The sequence below is a fragment of the Lampris incognitus genome, chromosome 7 (assembly GCF_029633865.1).
Source record: "Lampris incognitus isolate fLamInc1 chromosome 7, fLamInc1.hap2, whole genome shotgun sequence".
NCBI lineage: Eukaryota > Metazoa > Chordata > Actinopteri > Lampriformes > Lampridae > Lampris > Lampris incognitus.
Genome location: NC_079217.1, coordinates 18,627,236 through 18,647,344, shown reverse-complemented (window position 1 = coordinate 18,647,344; position 20,109 = coordinate 18,627,236). Strand labels below are relative to the sequence as shown.

Genomic DNA, 20,109 nt, shown 5'->3' with positions numbered 1-20,109 from the left:
TGTCGTACCAGATAGCACCAGCGACAGAGATGTTTGCAGCCATGTTTCGGACTGCATTCACAGCCGGCATCACTGTGCAGTGATATGCGTGGTGCCAGAGGCATTGCGAGTGATATTAAAGACAGTTTGAAACATTGACGTATATCTCGTAATTCAGTTTGAATCACGTTTCAAACCACGTGATTATTTCTTTTTCTTTCTTTCTTTGCTCTGCAGATTTGATTAAAGCAATCTGAGTCCAGTCTGGATATGCCATGATTCAAATCTGAGCTGCCCGTCCGTCTGACGACCCAAGCGCCCCACCTACGGCACTCCCAGTATCCACGCGGGGGCGCGCTTCCGTGTTACCTAATCCGATCCGAAACATACACAAACATGGCGACAAAACAGACGGGCAAGATGCTGTCCTCTCTTCAGTGTACAATATATTTTTTGTTCATCTGCGGTGCCTGGGTGAGTTCGTCGACCCTCGGTTTTCACCAAGACCACCGGAATATGCTTCCCCAAATGAGGGGCTTTTTCACCATAAGCGCGAACAAGGATTTAACGGGCAGAGAAGAGCTGCGGCGAGCCTTGCGTAGTGCCGCGGAAGACGGGGTGGACTCTGGCGCCTATCAGCATCGAAATCGCCGAAGTACTGCCGAGTCGGCCATGCCAAAGGTGTACGGACAGGTAATCGATCCTGTAACGTAGCTCAGCGTTATTGTCCCCGATCTAATTCTGTTCGTCGCGTGTCATCTGAGTGTCGTTAACCTGACAAGGTTGGCTCTCGCGGATAAGAGTCTCGTGCTTTCCTCTCATCAGTATCACCTCATGCTGAAGGTGAGGAACAAATGGTTTCGCGTGACACGTTATCTCACTTCTCTCGCATGACATTTGCATTGCATCGCTGCTCGATTGAAGCAGGATAACACATCCTCTTCCATCAAACCAGTCCGCCGGATTCTCATCTTGCCTCAAGCAAAGACTTACAAACGTTTGTAGGATTCGCTTCAATGACGTCATTATCCAGGTTTTGTAAACAAAATATTGCTGGACCAGTACAACAGCTTTTGTATCCCCCCCCGCCCCCGCCCCAATTGTACGCTCACTTGACCTTTGTTGTAAGCACGTCGCAGGAGCACACGGAAAAATGTAAATTAACAGCGTGTTTGTGAACAATGGTCATTGCTCTTGCGTATTTTCAGTTTATTTAAACATGAACCACTTCTGTGTCCCTGTCCAAAAATAATGAAACAGTCTTCGAGGAGGGGCAGTTAGGCTCCTGCGCCAGCTACAGTAATGTTGCTTATTGACGTTGTGAAATGCTCATTTGTGCAGACTCGCATTGCTTCTCACCCAACAGTCTGGTAGTCGCCCAACAGTGACATTTGCTGCTGCTTATTTACCTCACAAGTGGATGGATGGTTTAGGCACTCAAAATCTCTTGAAGGCAAAGAGTAAGCAAGCGCAATGAATCAACTCGTAACAAAGATCAGTGAAACATACCGTCCAGAAAGAAGCACCAAATTCACAAGTTGAGAATGAAATTATGGTTGGATGCTATGATTATGAAACTCGCCTAGAGCCAGATGTGGACGTGAAACCTGTGGGAAGTATGTCTGATGCTTTTCACAGTGAATTGAGGGATAAAAAAAGCAGTCCTCTGATGTCTAGATCGGAAATGTAAAATGATCATGTGGCTTAATGTAGCATCAATCATGGCACCAACACTTAAAAGAAAAGTGGTTATATGTTCTCCAGTGCCACCCTTAAAAAAACCTTGGGTGCACTAGTTGTACTGTAAAGCATTTTGGATAACAAATAAATAAATATATATTTAATATATATGTATATATTTAATACATATTAAAAGAGAAATGATGAAAGTGCATTAGTGGCCGAGAAGGGGGTGAACAGTGACAATTTGGGGAATCAGGCATGAGACAACAAAACAGATTAAAGAAAATCAGGTTTCTGTAAGAGGAATGCTTAGGAAAGGAGGGCTGACCAACAGCCAGTGTTTAACCATAACATTATTACAATAACATAGCAGACCATTGTAAAGATGCCCAGAAGCTAGATTTACTGCAAAGTCTTACAACAGCCACAAATGCAGATAGATAGAGCAGGTAGGTTGAATCACTTAAAAACAGGCTTCAGTATCATGTTACCTAGTTGTGACATACTAAATCAATCACAGTTAATGTTCTTACATACATGCTTTGTCTAGTCCTGGTATTTTACAAGGCTACAGGGTGCCCAGATCCAGCGACAGTGTGCTATAAATCCACTTGTTGTCTGCCTGTTTGAAGTGGCTGGCTGGTATGGGTATGACAGGAACGATTAAGAGAATTTCCTGACCAAATATTGTAATTACGGGTTGTGACTTTTGCCGGGTGCAATATAGTTTTCCTCCTAAAGGTCAAACATGTAAGTCAACTGACCTACCCTATTTTTTATAGACAACAAAAAACCAGCATGTGGCTTGATGAGACAAATTATTCCATGCTAGAATGAACGTTGACTGAGCTGTGAATTCAAATAACAATATAATAGAACGCAAAAATATTGTGATTGTGTGCATGTTTTGGTGAATGCATGCTATGTTTTTAAGCAGCTGTGAAGGCCAGCTGATGGGCATTTCTAAATCAGCTGGAGCAGAAACGGTGTTTGCACCCAACTCCCACACACTGCTCTGACAAAACACCAGCCTCCTGACATATTAGCTCAACCTGTTTTTCTACTGAACACACACAAACACCCTCAGAAAACAGAGCACACATCTTCCACCGGTAGCCTCACAAGCCAATGCTGATATTTGTAGCCTTGTCACTGTTCAGCACTCTCAGACCTTCACACTCGTAAGAGGCTGTAGTTAGTGAGATAAACTGGATCATTTCTGCTTTTATGTACCATTTCACTCCTTCTTGAAAACTTATTGTCTGGTTGAGAATCTATGAAGCTATTACCATGATGCATCTAGCAGGGTTCTTAGCAGTGGGAGGCCAATTTAGCCCTCCTGTCATTAAGCTTAGAAAAGACCTTGAGTATAAAAGTCATCTTCTATTCAGTACTGCCATCCCACACAGTATGGCAACAAGCATTTTACATTGTAGAAATTCAAGCACTTGGGTTCTATCAGCTTTTGAATTAGACTGCACAGCCTGCATCTGAATTGAGTGCAATAATAAAAACAGCAGTCTCTCTTAAGGGCAGTGGTTCTGCCTTCAGTGCTCTTAGTTTGGTATTTGGCATGTGTGGCTACGTCAGTCTGGTTTGACGATGTCTTTATTCATTACAACCACCCCAAAACTTGGTCTTTATCACATTCAGTCTGTATTTCTACACAGTAACGGCTGGCCTGAAATAAAATCAAAACGAAGAGCTCGACTATTACAGAGCAAAGACAGATGCTCGATTGTGCCGTCTCCTTCTTGCCAAAAATTTGTTGGCCAGGAACAGTACAGGCAAAATTGCAGATGCAAATTTGATAGTGCTCCATGCCTGTGTTTCATTGCCTTGTGAGAAGAGAGTGTCCTGTCTAGATACCAGTCCTGCAGTGATGATGTCATTATCATCATCATGGCAAGACTGGCATTCCCCTCCCCCCATTGTTGAATAATGGAGGACTCTGTGTTTGGGAGTTCTTGATACTCTCAGAGGCTGAGTGCGGCTCCCCCTTGTTACCATTTACAAAGGAAAGTAACAATAAGATCGAAGAAAAGACAAGAATGTCACATGTGGCGTTACTGCATGTTTTAGCTTCTCCCACAAAACCCATACTCTATTAACTGGTTTGATAGATGTTCATCATATTGGGATAGGAATCGATCAGTGATGGGAGTTCTGTTATCATCACCTAACCTTCATCTAACCTTCAGTATGGATGATGGAAATTAACACCAACCTGTCATAAGCCTGCATTTTCCTTGAGAGAGATTTCTCAGCCATGAAGTTAAGCTGTAATCCAGCCATAGGCATCTGTGTGCCATAGAGGCCAAAGAGTATGCAGACTTTCCTTCCAGCCAATGACTACACCAAGTATTTTCGTTGGTTATGCCGAATGCAGAACAGATTTTACACAGAGATTGGGCGCTTGCTGCATACACCAGATAATGAGCGGTTGCAGAGTATAGAGGCACGTCTCTAGTATGTCTTAACAACCCGAAATGGCTAAATATGTACTTTCATTTTGATAACTCAATGACAAAACGGTTTTCATTTGGAAAGTGATATTTCATAGGAGATTGTACATTTATCATCTCTTTGATTAAAGTTAATTTACAGTATTGCTTGTATAGATAATAAGCAACCAATAACCACAAGAAGACACAAATAGGGACGCCACAGTACCTGTATCAGATATCAGGACGATACTAGGTTAAAATGGAGTATTGGCATTAAAGATATAACCGAAGACTAAAATCTGAGACCAAAAGTCATGAATAACACGTCATAAATAAAAGCAAAATGACTTGATTTACTTTGTTTTCGGCATCAGCCAGTACTTAAAGATTCATGCGCAGAATCAGTCTCGGCAGTGAAAAGGTGATATCGATGTATCCCAAGACACAAATACAGGCTGTTAGGCAGTACAGCATAACGCCTGAGCCAACAAGTTTCTAATATATAAAGTGCATTTCCCTAATCTATTTTTGTGAAAGCCTCACATGGCTGGTAGATAAAATGGACTTCAACACTGAAACTATACGTCACACGTATTCTGTGTGGAATTGCAACTGGCATAAACATGAATTTATTAATGTGGGTGATAGTGTGTAACCTGGCCTTAGTGTGTCCTCTTTAGTTATAGGTGCACTAGTCGGTGAAATCCCCTGGTGTAGTGATTGGCTGGAAACCTGCATCCTTTTCAGACTCCATGGCACATGGTTGCCTTATCTCTGCTGTAAATTGTGGTGTTGGATTAACAGAAATGTCTGATGTTTATTGTATCAGCATGCTGAGCTAATCTTCAGCTGACATGCAACTGACCTGCATGCACATTGGCCTGATTTGGCCCAATGTCATTATCATGCTTCTGCTAAGATTGTTTTTTTGTGAATACAAGGCTAATGTTGAGCACTCTGCACAAAAATGACCTTGTGGAAGATGTTCAGCAATGCAACAGCAGGCTGTGCAGTATTTGCTGTAGATAATTTCTGATAAAAACCTTACACTGATATTGTTGACATTTAGGCTACTTTTTTTGTTGGTCATAAATAATGCATATTGATAAAGACAGTATAACTAATCATGAACATCCTACTGTTAGCTTCCTTTCTAGTAGCCAAATAAATTTATTCCATCTAGGTCAAAGGCTTTTTATATGAATTGATGTGCTAATAAAGGTGTGTTGCCAATTTCTAACTTCCAAGCAACACATGCCAATTAAAGAAAAAAAACCTCACCTACCTACATGGGTTGAGACAGCTCAGCACAAGTGGTTAACACATGGCTCCAACATAATACATGAGGTCATGAAAATGGTCAATGCAGGAAAGAACAGTCTTAAGTAAGGGTATCAAGGGGAAGTGCAAGGACAGCAGCCCAGTCTCTGGTCCAATGCTGCTGTGACCACATTTGCATTTCTTCGCTAAAGTATCATCACCGCATCATAAAAACTCAAGATAAACAGCAGGGTAGACTAAGTCCTCAAGATAAAAACTCTCTTGCTTCAATTTAAGTGGATCCAATTTGACTTTAATTTGAAACTTAAAATTCTTCACCATTTGTACACTTGCTTATGGACTTTTCCCCCCCATTTAATTTCCATTTGTTCAGAAAAATGTGTAACCATATCACAAGAACCAGTGTGGCTTGTGTTATATGGTCTGACAGGCAAAAGGTTATTTATTATTCCTGATGCAGCCTGGGCTTACCTGCCCTTCTATTGTAAATGCTATAAGAATACAGTGGTAGTTAGACCAGATAGTGTTGTAGTGAGTGACGGATTTGCTTTTCACATCTGTGTACAGTTAAATGTGTCAGTACAAATTTCCTTTTTGTGCAACGTTCATTGTGTTATACTGATTATGATATTGCTGTATTTTGTATTTATCTAGAAGATCATTTCAATTCTGCTCGCCTGAAAACTCAGGGGGAGATTTTCGGCCAAAATGCCTTGGCTAAGGGTAGTGTAGCGGTCTATTCCGTTGCCTACCAACATGGGGATCGCTGGTTCAAATCCCTGTTACCTCTGGTTTGGTCGGGCATCCCTACAGGCACAATTGGCCGTGTGTGCGGGTGGGGAGCCGGGATGTGTGTATGTGTCCTGGTCGCTGCACTAGCGCCTCCTCTGGTCGGTCGGGGCACCTGTTCAGGGGGGAGGGGGGACTGGGGGGAATAGTGTGATCCTCCCACATGCTACGTCCCCCTGGCGAAACTCCTCCCTGTCAGGTGAAAAGAAGCGGCTGGCACCTCCACATGTATCGGAGGAAGCAGCTGGTAGTCTGCAGCCCTCCCCAGATCGGCAGAGGGGGTGGAGCAGCGACCGGAACAGCTCGGAAAGTGGGGTAATTGGCCAAGTACAATTGGGGAGAAAAAGGGGGAAAATGCCTTGGTTAAATCACTGCTGGGTGTATGGAGGCGTCACAGTACCACACTCACACATGGCTAATCTGCTGTCCATGCAATCCTTGGATCTGAGCTTCTTTGACAAGTAGTTTTCATATATTTTAGCAGGATCTTACGCTCCAGATATCAGCTGAGCCCATTGCAGAGGGAGTTGAAACCATTCAGTTGCAGATTTATGGGGTTTTCACATTAGGTACGGTTACATTAGATACCATGCCTGAGTACGATTGTCCCCACGTTGCCAGTCAGCTTTCACATTAGTAATGTTGCTCTGTACCTGAGCACACTTGTATATCTACACATGAGATCGACGCGTGCTGCGCGCATACGCAGATTTCGAAGGAGGCATGCGGCATTGAGAAATACCTTTTTGGCATAGCAGTCTACTTCTATGTTTTGGTATGGTTGTTTTCACACCTGATGCGAGCCGTACCCGAGTACACGTGAACCGTACTCGAGACCACCTTTTCAAGTGGACCAGGCAGGGCAAGGTTCATTGATCTGTGCCCAGGTACAGTACGCAGTGTTCACACTAGTCGAACAAACTGGACTTTGGGGTCAAGTGTACTCGGGACAAGGCCAGCGTCCCTTTTGTGAAAGCACCTGTTCCGCTCTATCGGCCTTCAAGGCTCTGGTAGAATGGAGTCTTGTCTCAAAGAATAATCAAGAGGAAAAAGTCGGCTGCTGGTGCTCTGCTTTTTGACTTGGTGGTTTTGGTTTACTTAATAGTCTCAGGTCTGTCAGATATTATCAATGGCTTGCAAAAAAACTTGTTTGTTGAGAAGGAATGCATTGTGTGTGTTTTCATGTGTGTTTTTGTGTGTGTGTGTCTGTGTGTCTGCGAGAGAGAGAGAGAGAGAGAGAGAAAAAGAAACTAAAAATCCTCAGCAATGGCATGGTGAGACGAATTCATTTTGTTGTCTGTGATCAGCTAGGATCCAGTCCCTGGTGATCACAAAGCTGTCTCTGTGAAAGAGGAAATGCAGCAGATCAGGAGTACCTTTCTGTCATGTGTAAAACAATCTCTGGGCCATTTTCCGTGTTGCAGTGTGGTCTGTGAAAGAACAAAAAAAGGACCCAAGAAAAAAAAGGACGCACACTTAAAGCTAGACGCGAGGCAGAGACGGAAATTTAACTTTAATCCACACCCTCAAGTAGGATCTATCTTTCAATGCATCTCTGTTAAGGAATTCATTTTGAGAGATTTTTTTTTTTTTTTGCTTGAAAAATCAGCTCACAATTCCCCAGTGCTAATGCACAGTACCTTTTAACTTTGAGTCAAAATGCAGATTCAAAATGAGAAACAAAGGATTGTGCCAGTTACCTAGCACAATTGAGAGTTAACTGAAAACAATGAATATAGGGCAGGAGGAATCATGAAAAGTTCACTTTGAGTTTGAGGGAAAGTATGAGGCAACATGCCAAACAATAAAAGCTTCCTCCATTGCAGCTTTAGATTAGATCAGTTTGGCAGCTGTTTATAAGATAACATTGTCAAAGTTTGCATGTCATCGTTCATATTCGCATGGGGTAAGAAGATGACAGGGAGCCATGTTGGCTTGAGTTTATACGAATGCCTCCGATTTCCAAAGACATGACCTGCATTTAGTGGTGCTGCCTTCATCCTGAGTCATTATCATTGATCAATGATGAGCTCGCTGTTGAACTGGTCTGAAGGACTGGCTCTGCATTAAGTCTAATGCGGCAATTTGCTGCAACCTGGCAAATTGTTTTTATCTTAATGGTCTTCATCAGTCTCCAAATTATGGCTGTCAGTCAGTGAAGCAGGTTGCTGCCATTCGGCCCATACACTCTATGACCAATGAGCCCTAAAAAACAGACCGATTTACTGCTGCAACACCTCAGGGCCCATACACAGGCTTGATTTTCACTCGGATGGCAGAGAAAGGAAGAGGGGAGGGGGATGGTGGTGGTAGAAGAACAGAAATCTGTTGACTAAAGGCAGAGCTGTGTATGAGTGTGGCTTGCTCTGTGGCTTGGGCTCATAAAGGAAAAGATAATAATAATATGACACCTTTATTTATTGAGCACTTACCAAGATTTTATAAGGGGCTTGGTTATCATAATTAATGTCTGTCTTTCTAAGATAAACATGAAAGCAATAAAGAAATACGTTAAAGATACAGTCCAGTGAAAATGTTTTCCTGTGTCGTATTTTTTGACAAAAGGTTTGTTTTAATAAAGTTACCCATGATGTCAGAAATGCTGTTGTGAAAATATAACTAAAGCACCTCGAGTAACTATCCTTCTGGTTGTCACCGTAATTAAACTGCTTCAGAAAACCAGTTTGCTTCTGGTGATGACTTGCACCATTTAATCCCCGGATTTGATTGGACAGTCATTGAATTGTCATGTGTCTTTATTACTCCTACCACTTGTACTGCATGATAATCTGCACATACTACTCATGTTGTTCAAGAAACAGTTACACTGTTCATTATTGGCTGCTATACCCATTCACATACATATGGAAAGACAGACACAAAGAGATTTGAAGTGTCTATTCAGGCTGTCTTTAAGGGGTCAGGGAGAAAAGACCACACACGTGGGAACTCTAGTAACACGCAGTGGTGAAATTAAACAGGATAGAGGGACCAGAGTGGGAGAACTCAAGACTCCTCTGGAACACTCAAAAGTCCAAAGACGGGACAATGGACAGGCTAACCTCCCTAAGAGAGATTCAGTTTTCTCTCCCAATTGTCAGATTTGGAGGACAGTTTTGAAGTATAATGCTCAAATTTGTGAAGCTAGTCAGTCTTAACTATTCGAGTGTGATTTAGCAACCTTGACCATTCCATGCATTTTGATCAAATCTAGTTTAAGGGCTGCTGCATACTTCCAACGAAGCACTGTTCGGAAGGTTGGGTAATATTGGAAAGCCCCTTTCAGACAGTCGGATTTGGTAGGATGGTGTTATAGATTTTTTGCAACTGCGAAACTGGCATTCTGAAGGCCAAGCCTACTTTCTGCAGTGATTGGCCAGGTGTGCTTAGGTGTGGCAATAAGAAAGGTTTCAAGTTATCTGCACATTCTGTCTGTTAATTCTTCACACAACAACTGGTGCTATCTAAAAGTTGGGGAGTTTCCTACTTTTATTGCCGTGTTTGTTTTCATACATCATTGAGATGCCAGGGAGTCCTAGTGGAACTCACCTTTTAGAATAGAATAGAATAGAATAGAATACAACTTTATCGTCCAGCTGAGGCCAGAAAGTCACATTTGGTCTCACCAAATACAATAAAAACATCACCTTACATCAATACAGCAAATCTCATCATCACACACAATTGCACGACAATTAATACAGCATACACAGTGTACAGCACACATTCAGTACAGAAGAGTGCAGATTAATGCAGTTTGTTGGTCAAATGTATTGCACTAGGAACAAAAGATCCCTTATAGATCTTTTTGTTTGTTTTTTCTTTGATTGACTTCTGGTTCCAGTTACCAGCTGTGGTTTGTTTGTTCGAGGTTCTGCCTACTTTTTAAATTTTAACCATTTTTTAACGACTCCATGAGACCTTGGGTTATTTTAATTGATTTTAGGGTTTGCCTATTTTATGGATTTTTACCCCATCATTGATTACATCAATTGAAAACCACACAGATGGCTGATGCTGCGCGCCATTGCCGGCCTCGGATTCAGTTTCGTACAGAACCTGAGATTTATGGGACTAAAGATGGCAGAATTATTGGGGAGGATGAGCTACTCAGTTTCCTGGCTGTAAAAATGAAGACACTGACGCAGGAGGAGATCACGCTGTTGGTTGAGAAAACTTTTGACTCGGAGTGCATAGAGACCTCAAGGAAGGTGCCGTTTCACCTTTGCCATCCTACGCAGTGGCTCATTTCCCATAAAAGGCCTAAGAAAGATGCCAGTACCATGAAGTCTTGCCTTAATGTATTGAATGAGTGTGGAGAGAAGATTCCCAGATTTGTCTCTCATTACTTGGATGCTCTGCCGCCAGTGACATTCTCCAACATGGATGTCTCGAGCTTGCTTGGGAGAATGGAGCAGCTGTACGTGAAGGTCAGCTCTATGAAGCATGCAGTGCAGATACAGGCTAATGTGAGCAAAACTCTTCGGTCTATCACTGAGAAGATCGATCGCCAAGTGTGTGCATTGGAGCGCTCCGCTGATCTGACTGGGGGCAATGGTCCAGATACGTTGGTGGCAGTGGTTGGGGCCACTGTCATGGGCACAATGGATGGAGCCGTGAGCCTGGTCAGCATGGTGTCTGGGGCTGCACCGGTGGAAGCCTCAGGCCTGGGAGTCGAGCTCTCTGCTCTGGAAGTGGAGAAGGCTGAGATAGCAGAGGGTCCTGCTGGATTAACATCTTTGCCAGGCTCCTCAATGTGGAGTCAATTTGTGAAATGTCACACAGCGAAAGTTGCTATTCACTCAAGATCGCACTGTTAACCCCGGGCAGAAAAAGAAATCTGATAATGTTATTGGTACTAGAGCTGGGAGTAATATCAAAGTTGTAAAAATGAAGCTGGTGAGTGTTTTTGCCACCAAGTTCACACCTGACCTAGATGCTGACACTCTATCTGGGTATCTTAAAGATAAACTTGGCTGTGATGTTATCTGTCAAAAGATTGACTTTGTGCACAGTAGATTCAGCTCATTTAAAATATCTGCTGAATGCAATGAGGTTGGCAAAATGTACAATCCGGAGCTCTAGCCTGAAGGGGCGCTTGTCCGACACTATTATGAGCCACACAGGAGTGGAGTTGTCGGGTCAAACACTACTTTTGCTGTGGGGGCGGGCGGGGGGGGGTATGCCTGCTGGTGATATGGTCACTCATTAGTCTTGCTAAATGACTGTTCGGGTTTTGTCATACAACTGTCGTGGCCTGCGTCTGGGCCAGAGCACAGGGGAGAACTCTCGCCGCATAGTTGTTGAAAACCTTTTGGAGAACTGTGACATACTATGTATGCAAGAGACATTTTTAACAAAGCACGACTTGGAAAAACTAAACTCCTTCGATGATAACTTTCATGGGGCTGGGGAGTCTACAGCTGACCTTGGCATGGGAATAGTCAGAGGCAGGATACCAGGGGGTGTGACTATTCTATGGAATAAGAAGCTCTAGTATTTGGACAGAATCCTAACCTTCCCTCTGTATTAGTTGATAAGCTACCTGCTCTAGAGGGTACTACTGTAAGTACTAGGGTAGGAGAACACATATCAGCTTTACATGCTTCTAGGAAAGCATTCACGAAAGCTGGATGTTCCGATAGGAGAAGGAGGGCACTCTGTAAGCAACTCAAACCCACAGATGACAAATATGAGACAGGTGACAAGGTATATTACAAACGGGCAGGCTGTACAGAATGGAAGGGATCAGGGGTAGTTATTGGTGAGGATGGAGTTTTTGTATTTGTTAGACATGGTGGAATTCTTGTTAGAGTGCATCACTCTAGGCTTTGTAAGGTGAACACACAGGATCAGGACAAGCAAACTGTATAAGATGATGCTAACAGAGAGACAGGAAGTGTGAAAAGCATTGTAAACAATGCAGCAGATAGCTCCAACAGTGAACAAAATACAGACAATGAACAGTGACAAGGAAGTAAATACAGGAGAAGCGGTGCATCCACCAGTTACACAAACTGAAACAGAGCACAATGTTTGGGTAACCCTGTCTCTTCTGCAGGTGTAAAGTTAAGAACAGGACAGACTGTAACATTTATGAACAGAGATGATTGTGTTCTACATAGAGACAAGAGTTTTAGGCAGAGCAGGGAAAGCTACAGGAAAAAATTAGTATAACTTGCAACATCTTGAGCCTGATGGCAGTGATGGACAAAAGGAGTCAGTTGACATGTCACATGTTGATAGTCTTAATATTGAAGCAGAAGATGGATGCTGATGTACTTATAACCAAAGACATTTCATTTGACACAGCTAAACAGGAAGAAATAAAGAATTGGCACAATTATGATGTTTTTTGAGGAAGTTGAAGATGCAGGTCAAAAGTGTGTTTCCATCAGATGGGTCTAGTCTTAAAGAAACTCCCGAGGGTATTGTTCCCAATGCATGGCTTGTACCCAGAGGTTTTGAAGAGCTTAATATCCAAGAGTTGCAGAAAGACTCCCCAACCTGTGCTTCTGAATCTCGTAGACTGTTGTTAACAATAATCTGTCAAAATCAGTGGCAAATCCATTCTATGGACATCAAATTTGCATTCTTGCAGGGCATGGAATTGTCCAGGGATATTTATTTTTGGCCCGTCCTGAGGCAGGAAGTGAAAGTGTTCTCTGGAAACTAAAGAAATGTGTATATGGTCTTGCTGATGCATCACTGTATTGGTATAACAAAGTGAAATAAATCATGTTGAGCACAGTTGATAAAGTGTCGCAAGTGGATCCAGCAGTCTTTTATTGGTTAGATGAGCAGTTTAAGGTTACTGAAGTACTTGCATGTCATGTAGATGATTTTCTTTGAGCAGGCTCACAAAACTTTTCAACAGATGTAATTCCTCAACTGAAGTGTGCGTTCCATGTTGGACACAAGGAGCATGGACATTTCTGCTATATAGGAATTGATTTTGTCACTGTTGATGGTGTAGTTCAGGTACATCAGCACAGTTACATTGAAAATCTACAACCTCTTCACATGCAAGCAGCACATGCTATACAGAGGAATGCCCCCCTTAATGAAAGTGAAAAAGAGCAGCTAAGGTCAAAAATAGGTCAGATCCTATGGGTTGCCAAGCAGACCAGACCTGATGTTATGTTTGATTCTTGTTGTTTGGCATCCAATATAAAAAAATCTATGGTGCAGTCAATTCATGAATCTAATAAAGTCATCCGTAAGCTCAAGTCTGAAAAGGTGATCCTCAGGTTTCAACATCTGGGAAACAACGATGCTCTGAACTTGATTGTTTTCAGTGATGCTTCTCTTGGAAACCTTCTTGAAGGAGGAACACGGGGGAATTTTGATTGCTCTTATGGTAGAAAGAGGGAAGTTTTCTCCCCTCTGTTGGCAATCCAAGAGAATTAGACGTGTGGTGCGGAGCACTCTTGCAGGGGAAACTCTTGCTATGTCAGATGGAATAGACAATGCCATTTTTCTAGCCACTCTCTTTTCTGAGCTCACCACTGGGAATGCTGGACTGAATGCTCATTCGTTGGGCTGTGTGACTGACAACCACTCTCTGATCGATGCCCGTAAATCAACAATACAGGTCACAGAGAAAAGATTCCGGCTGGAAATAAGCAGCATTAAGGAGTTCATACAAAGCAAGAAAATCAAGAAGGTGCTCTGGTAAGACACAAAAGCTCAACTCACTGACTGTCTAACAAAAAGGGGAGCATCGGCTCTGGTGCTTTTGAAAGCACTCAGTGAAGGACTGTGGAATCTTTGCCAAAGACTTTGCATGGAATGTTGAAAGCACTGAAAACTTTGTTAGCATTTTAAATATATTAAGCGTTTCCCAAACTCATTTTAAAATGTTAAAATGTAATTTTTTTTTTACTTAAACATAAAAAAGTGTAGGGAGATTGTTAACACGTATTTTGTATTGCCCCTCTACTCTGTTCATCATGGTAAAATGGGGTCCCCTTTGACCCTGGGGATGCATGCGCGAAGTTGGGTTGATGAAACGGCGTTCACAGGGTGTTTGTTGCAGTGAACTGAATAAAAGTCTGTAAACTAAATAAACATCGTGTTTATTAGTAATAACATTTAGTGTCATAAATGATGGAAAAAGCTTTCCTATGTACAGCTGTATTGTAAAGGTCATCCAGTGACTTTTGTTGGCTGCCTTTCCTGCTGTTTTGACGATCCTGGCCAGCTTGTTTTTGTTTGTTAGTGTCAAATGTCCATACCAGACAGAAGTATTAAACACAAGAATATCCTCCCATCAGGCTGACATACACTTTTTCCAAAATGTTATGACTGACACCAAACCCCTTCTACTACTACTACTTTCGGCTGCTCCCGTTAGGGGTCGCCACAGCGGATCATCCCTTTCCATTTCTTCCTGTCTTCTGCGTCTTCCTCTGTCACACCAGCCACCTGCATGTCTTCCCTCACTACATCCATAAACCTCCTCTTTGGCCTTCCTCTTCTCCTCTTCCCTGGCAGCTCCATATTCAGCATCCTTCTCCCAATATACTCAGCATCTCTCCTCCACACATGTCCAAGCCATCTCAATCTTGCCTCTCTTGCTTTGTCTCCAAACCGTCCAACCTGAGCGGTCCCTCTAATATAATCGTTCCTAATCCTGTCCTTCTTCGTTACTCCCAGTGAAAATCTTAGCATCTTCAACTCTGCCACCTCCAGCTCCGCCTCCTGTCTTTTCGTCAGTGCCACTGTCTCCAAACCATATAACATAGCTGGTCTCACAACCATCTTGTAAACTTTCCCTTTAACTCTTGCTGATACCCTTCTGTCGCAAATCACTCCTGACACTCTTCTCCACCCACTCCAACCTGCCTGCACTCTCTTTTTCACCTCTCTACTGCACTCCCCGTTACTTTGGACAGTTGACCCCAAGTATTTAAACTCAAATGCCTTTGTCACCTCCACTCCTTGCATCCTGACCATTCCACTGTCCTCTCTCTCATTCATGCATAGGTATTCCGTCTTGCTCCTACTGACTTTCATTCCTCTTCTCTCCAGTGCATACCTCCACCTCTCCAGGCTCTCCTCAACCTGCACCCTACTCTCGCTACAGATCACAATGTCATCCGCGAACATCATCGTCCATGGAGACTCCTGCCTGATCTTGTCCGTCAACCTGTCCATCACCATTGCAAACAAGAAAGGGCTAAGAGCCGATCCTTGATGTAATCCCACCTCCACCTTGAACCCATCTGTCATTCCAACCGCACACCTCACCATTGTCACACTTCCCTCATACGTATCCTGCACCACTCCTACATACTTCTCTGCAACTCCTGACTTCCTCATACAATACCACACCTCCTCTCTCGGCACTCTGTCATAAGCTTTCTCTAAATCTACAAAGACACAATGCAACTCTTTCTGGCCTTCTCTATACTTCTCAATCAACATTCTCAAATTAAACATCGCATCTGTGGTGCTCTTTCGTGGCATGAAACCATACTGCTGCTCGCTGATCGTCACCTCTCCTCTTAACCTAGCTTCTATTACTCTTTCCCAAATCTTCATGCTGTGGCTGATCAACTTTATACCTCTGTAGTTGTTACAGTTCTGCACATCGCCCTTGTTCTTGAAAATCGGTACCAGTATGCTTCTTCTCCACTCCTCAGGCATCCTCTCACTTTCCAGGATTGTGTTAAACAATCTAGTTAAAAACTCCACTGCCATCTCTCTTAAACATCTCCATGCCTCCACAGGTATGTCATCAGGACCAACTGCCTTTCCACTCTTCATCCTCTTCATAGCTGCCCTCACTTCCTCTTTGCTAATCCGCTGAACTTCCTGATTCACTATCCCTACATCATCCAACCTTCTCTCTCTCTCATTTTCTTCATTCATCAGCCCCTCAAAGTATTCCTTCCACCTTCTTAGCACACTCTCCTCGCTTGTCAGCACATTTCCATCTCTATCCTTGATCGCCCTAACTTGCTGCACATCCTTTGCAGCTTGGTCCCTCTGTCTAGCCAATCGGTACAAGTCCTTTTCTCCTTCCTTAGTGTCTAATCTGTCATACAACTCACCATACGCCTTTTCCTTTTCCTTTGCCACCTCTCTCTTTGCTTTACGCTGCATCTCCTTGTACTCCTGTCTACTTTCTTCATCTCTCTTACTATCCCACTTCTTCTTTGCCAACCTTTTCCTCTGTATAATTTGCTGTACTTCCTCATTCCACCACCAAGTCTCCTTGTCTTCCTTCCTCTGTCCTGATGACACACCAAGTACCTTCCTAGCTGTCTCCCTCACTATTTCTGCAGTGGTTTTCCAGCCATCTGGCAACTCTTCACTACCACCCAGTGCCTGTCTTAACTCCTGCCTGAACTCCACACAACAGTCTTCCTTCTTCAACTTCCACCATTTGATCTTCGGCTGTGTCTTCACTCGCTTCCTCTTCTTGGTCTCTAAAGTCATCCTACAGACCACCATCCGATGCTGCCTAGCTACGTTCTCCCCTGTCACCACCTTGCAGTCTCCAATCCCTTTTAGATGGCGCCTTCTACATAAGATATAGTCCACCTGTGTGCACTTTCCTCCACTCTTGTACGTCACCCTGTGTTCCTCCCTCTTCTTGAAATATGTATTCACCACAGCCATTTCCATCCTTTTCGCAAAATCCACCACCATCTGTCCTTCCACATTTCTCTTCTTGACTCCATACCTTCCCATCACCTCCTCATCACCTCTGTTCCCTTCACCAACATGTCCATTGAAGTCGGCTCCAATCACCACTCTCTCCTCCTTGGGTACCCTCTCCACCATGTCGTCCAACTCATTCCAGAATTCTTCTTTTTCATCCATCTCACACCCAACTTGCGGGGCATATGCGCTGATAACATTCAGCAATAAACCTTCAATTTCCAGCTTCATACTCATCACTCTGTCTGACACTCTCTTCACCTCCAGCACGCTCTTGACATACTCTTCCTTCAGAATTACCCCTACCCCTTTACTCCTCCCATTCACACCATGGTAGAAGAGTTTGAAGCCACCTCCGATACTCCTGGCCTTACTCCCCTTCCACCTGGTCTCTTGCACACACAGTATGCCTACCTTTCTTCTTTCCATCATGTCAGCCAGCTCTCTCCCTTTACCAGTCATAGTGCCAACATTCAAAGTTCCAACTCTCACCTCCACATGCCTACCCTTCCTCCTCTCTAGCTGCCTCTGGACATGCTTTCCCCCTCTCCTTCTCCTTCGCCCAACAGTAGCATAGTTTCCACCGCCACCCTGCTGGTTATCAGTACCGGTGGCGGTCGTTGTTAACCCGGGCCTCGACCGATCCGGTATGTAAGTCTTATTTATGATCCGCATATTTGATTTGTCAAAGATTTTACGCCGGATGCCCTTCCTGACGCAACCCTCCCCATTTGTCCGGGCTTGGGACCGGCACTAAGGATGCACTGGCTTGTGCATCCTCAGCGGCTGGGTTACCAAACCCCTTCAATTTCCTCAATAAAACCAGTCTCTGACTGGCTTTCTTACATATAGAATCAACATTGTCTATGAAACTCAATTTGTCATCGATTTGTGTTCCTAGATACTTAAAACAGTTGACAATTTCCCCAGATTGGTCACAAAGTGTAAGCAATTGGGGTGGTTCTGCATGATTTAAAATAAGTTCCTTCATTTTCCAGCATTGATTAGCAGGAAACTGGATTTAAACCAGTGTTCCAGCTCGGAAACCTGGGCAAAGTAATAAGAGACAACATTATTCTTTTAAAAAAAGACCAACTAAAGCCATGTCATCAGCATATTTGAATAGCTTAAAATTGGAGTTTAGCAGTGTCATCTTGTTGGTGTACACAGAAAATAATAACAGTGATAAAACACAATCCTGAGGTGCTCCTGTGTTTGGAACAACCTCATCAGAAAGTGCTCCTTTTACAAAGACTCTTGGTGGGCGGTCAGTTAAAGAGTGCTTGACCCAGTAATGCACAAGGCCCTCATTCACCCCTAAGTCCAGAAACCATTGCATGAGTACATGTACTTTCATCATATTAAAAGCCAAGCCAACGTATATATATATATATATATGTGTGTGTGTGTGTGTGTGTGTGTGTGTGTGTGTGTGTGTATGTATATGTATATATATATATATATATATATATATATATATATACACTCACCGGCCACTTTATTAGGCACACCTGTCCAACTGCTCGTTAACGCAAATTTCTAATCAGCCAATCACATGGCAGCAACTCAATGCATTTAGGCATGTAGACATGGTCAAGACGATCTGCTGCAGTTCAAACCGAGCATCAGAATGGGGAAGAAAGGTGATTTAAGTGACTTTGAACGTGGCACGGTTGTTGGTGCCAGACGGGCTGGTCTGAGTATTTCAGAAACTGCTGATCTACTGGGATTTTCACGCACAACCATCTCTAGGGTTTACAGAAAATGGTCCGAAAAAGAGAAAATATCCAGTGAGCGGCAGTTCTGTGGGCGAAAATGCCTTGTTGATGCCAGAGGTCAGAGGAGAATGGCCAGACTGGTTCGAGCTGATAGAAAGGCAACAGTAACTCAAATAACCACTCATTACAACCGAGGTATGCAGAAGAGCATCTCTGAACGCACAACACGTCGAACCTTGAGGCAGATGGGCTACAGCAGCAGAAGACCACACCGGGTGCCACTCCTGTCAGCTAAGAACAGGAAACTGAGGCTACAATTCGCACAGGCTCACCAAAATTGGACAATAGAAGATTGGAAAAACGTTGCCTGGTCTGATGAGTCTCGATTTCTGCTGCGACATTCGGATGGTAGGGTCAGAATTTGGCGTCAACAACATGTTAGGATGGATCCATCCTGCCTTGTATCAACGGTTCAGGCTGGTGGTGGTGGTGTAATGGTGTGGGGGATATTTTCTTGGCACACTTTGGGCCCCTTAGTACCAATTGAGCATCGTGTCAACGCCACAGCCTACCCGAGTATTGTTGCTGACCATGTCCATCCCTTTATGACCACAGTGTTCCCATCTTCTGATGGCTACTTCCAGCAGGATAACGCGCCATGTCATAAAGCTCGAATCATCTCAGACTGGTTTCTTGAACATGACAATGAGTTCACTGTACTCAAATGGCCTCCACAGTCACCAGATCTCAATCCAATAGAGCACCTTTGGGATGTGGTGGACCGGGAGATTCGCATCATGGATGTGCAGCCGACAAATCTGCAGCAACTGCGTGATGCTATCATGTCAATATGGACCAAACTCTCTGAGGAATGTTTCCAGTACCTTGTTGAATCTATGCCACGAAGGATTAAGGCAGTTCTGAAGGCAAAAGGGGGTCCAACCCGGTACTAGCAAGGTGTACCTAATAAAGTGGCCAGTGAATGGCGAAAGTCATTCAGGGCTTTGTACCCCAGCTTTTTAGGTACTGGTCTGATGATGGACGCTTTCCATGAGTTTGGAAAGTGTCTGTCATCAGAACTGGAATAGTTTTTACACTTATACAGTAAAAACTGGAATAGCCTTGTTAAAACAACCCTTAGCTGGATGGAACACACCTTCAGAACATGTAAACCAGTTCTGGGTGCTTTGTGGGGCTTAATCCGCGAAAGGCAAATGCCAACTTCCTGCTCTGACAGCTGAACTGTGGGGTTTTGGGGTACATTGGCACAGATGGCGTTGCTCTTATCTTTGAAATCCATGGTGTCAAATCTTCCATAAAACCGGTTAAGATCATTCACAAAGGAAGGACTATCCAGGAACCATAATCTTGTCTTTTGGGCATCATACCCATCATTGTATTAATAGTCTAGTCAGTTAAGGCAAAATGGCTGCAAAAAGTCATTCACATTTGAGCCTATGTTTTTCTGTTAATTTAGAGTCCAATAAAGAAAAAAATGCAAGGAGCCCAAAATTTTAGGTGGGGGAAGTCTCTGAAATGGC

At 43.5% G+C, this 20,109-nt stretch overlaps 1 protein-coding gene across 1 annotated transcript in view; it reads left to right on the top strand.

Moving 5' to 3' along the window:
- The first annotated feature begins 375 nt into the window (after window positions 1–375).
- Window positions 376–20,109, top strand: part of sorl1 (sortilin-related receptor, L(DLR class) A repeats containing) — a 100,686-nt gene continuing 80,952 nt past the window's right edge. Inside the window, exon 1 of the mRNA XM_056283232.1 lies at window positions 376–672. Within this exon, the coding sequence (XP_056139207.1) occupies window positions 376–672 (297 nt within the window). The remainder of the gene's footprint in view (window positions 673–20,109) is intronic.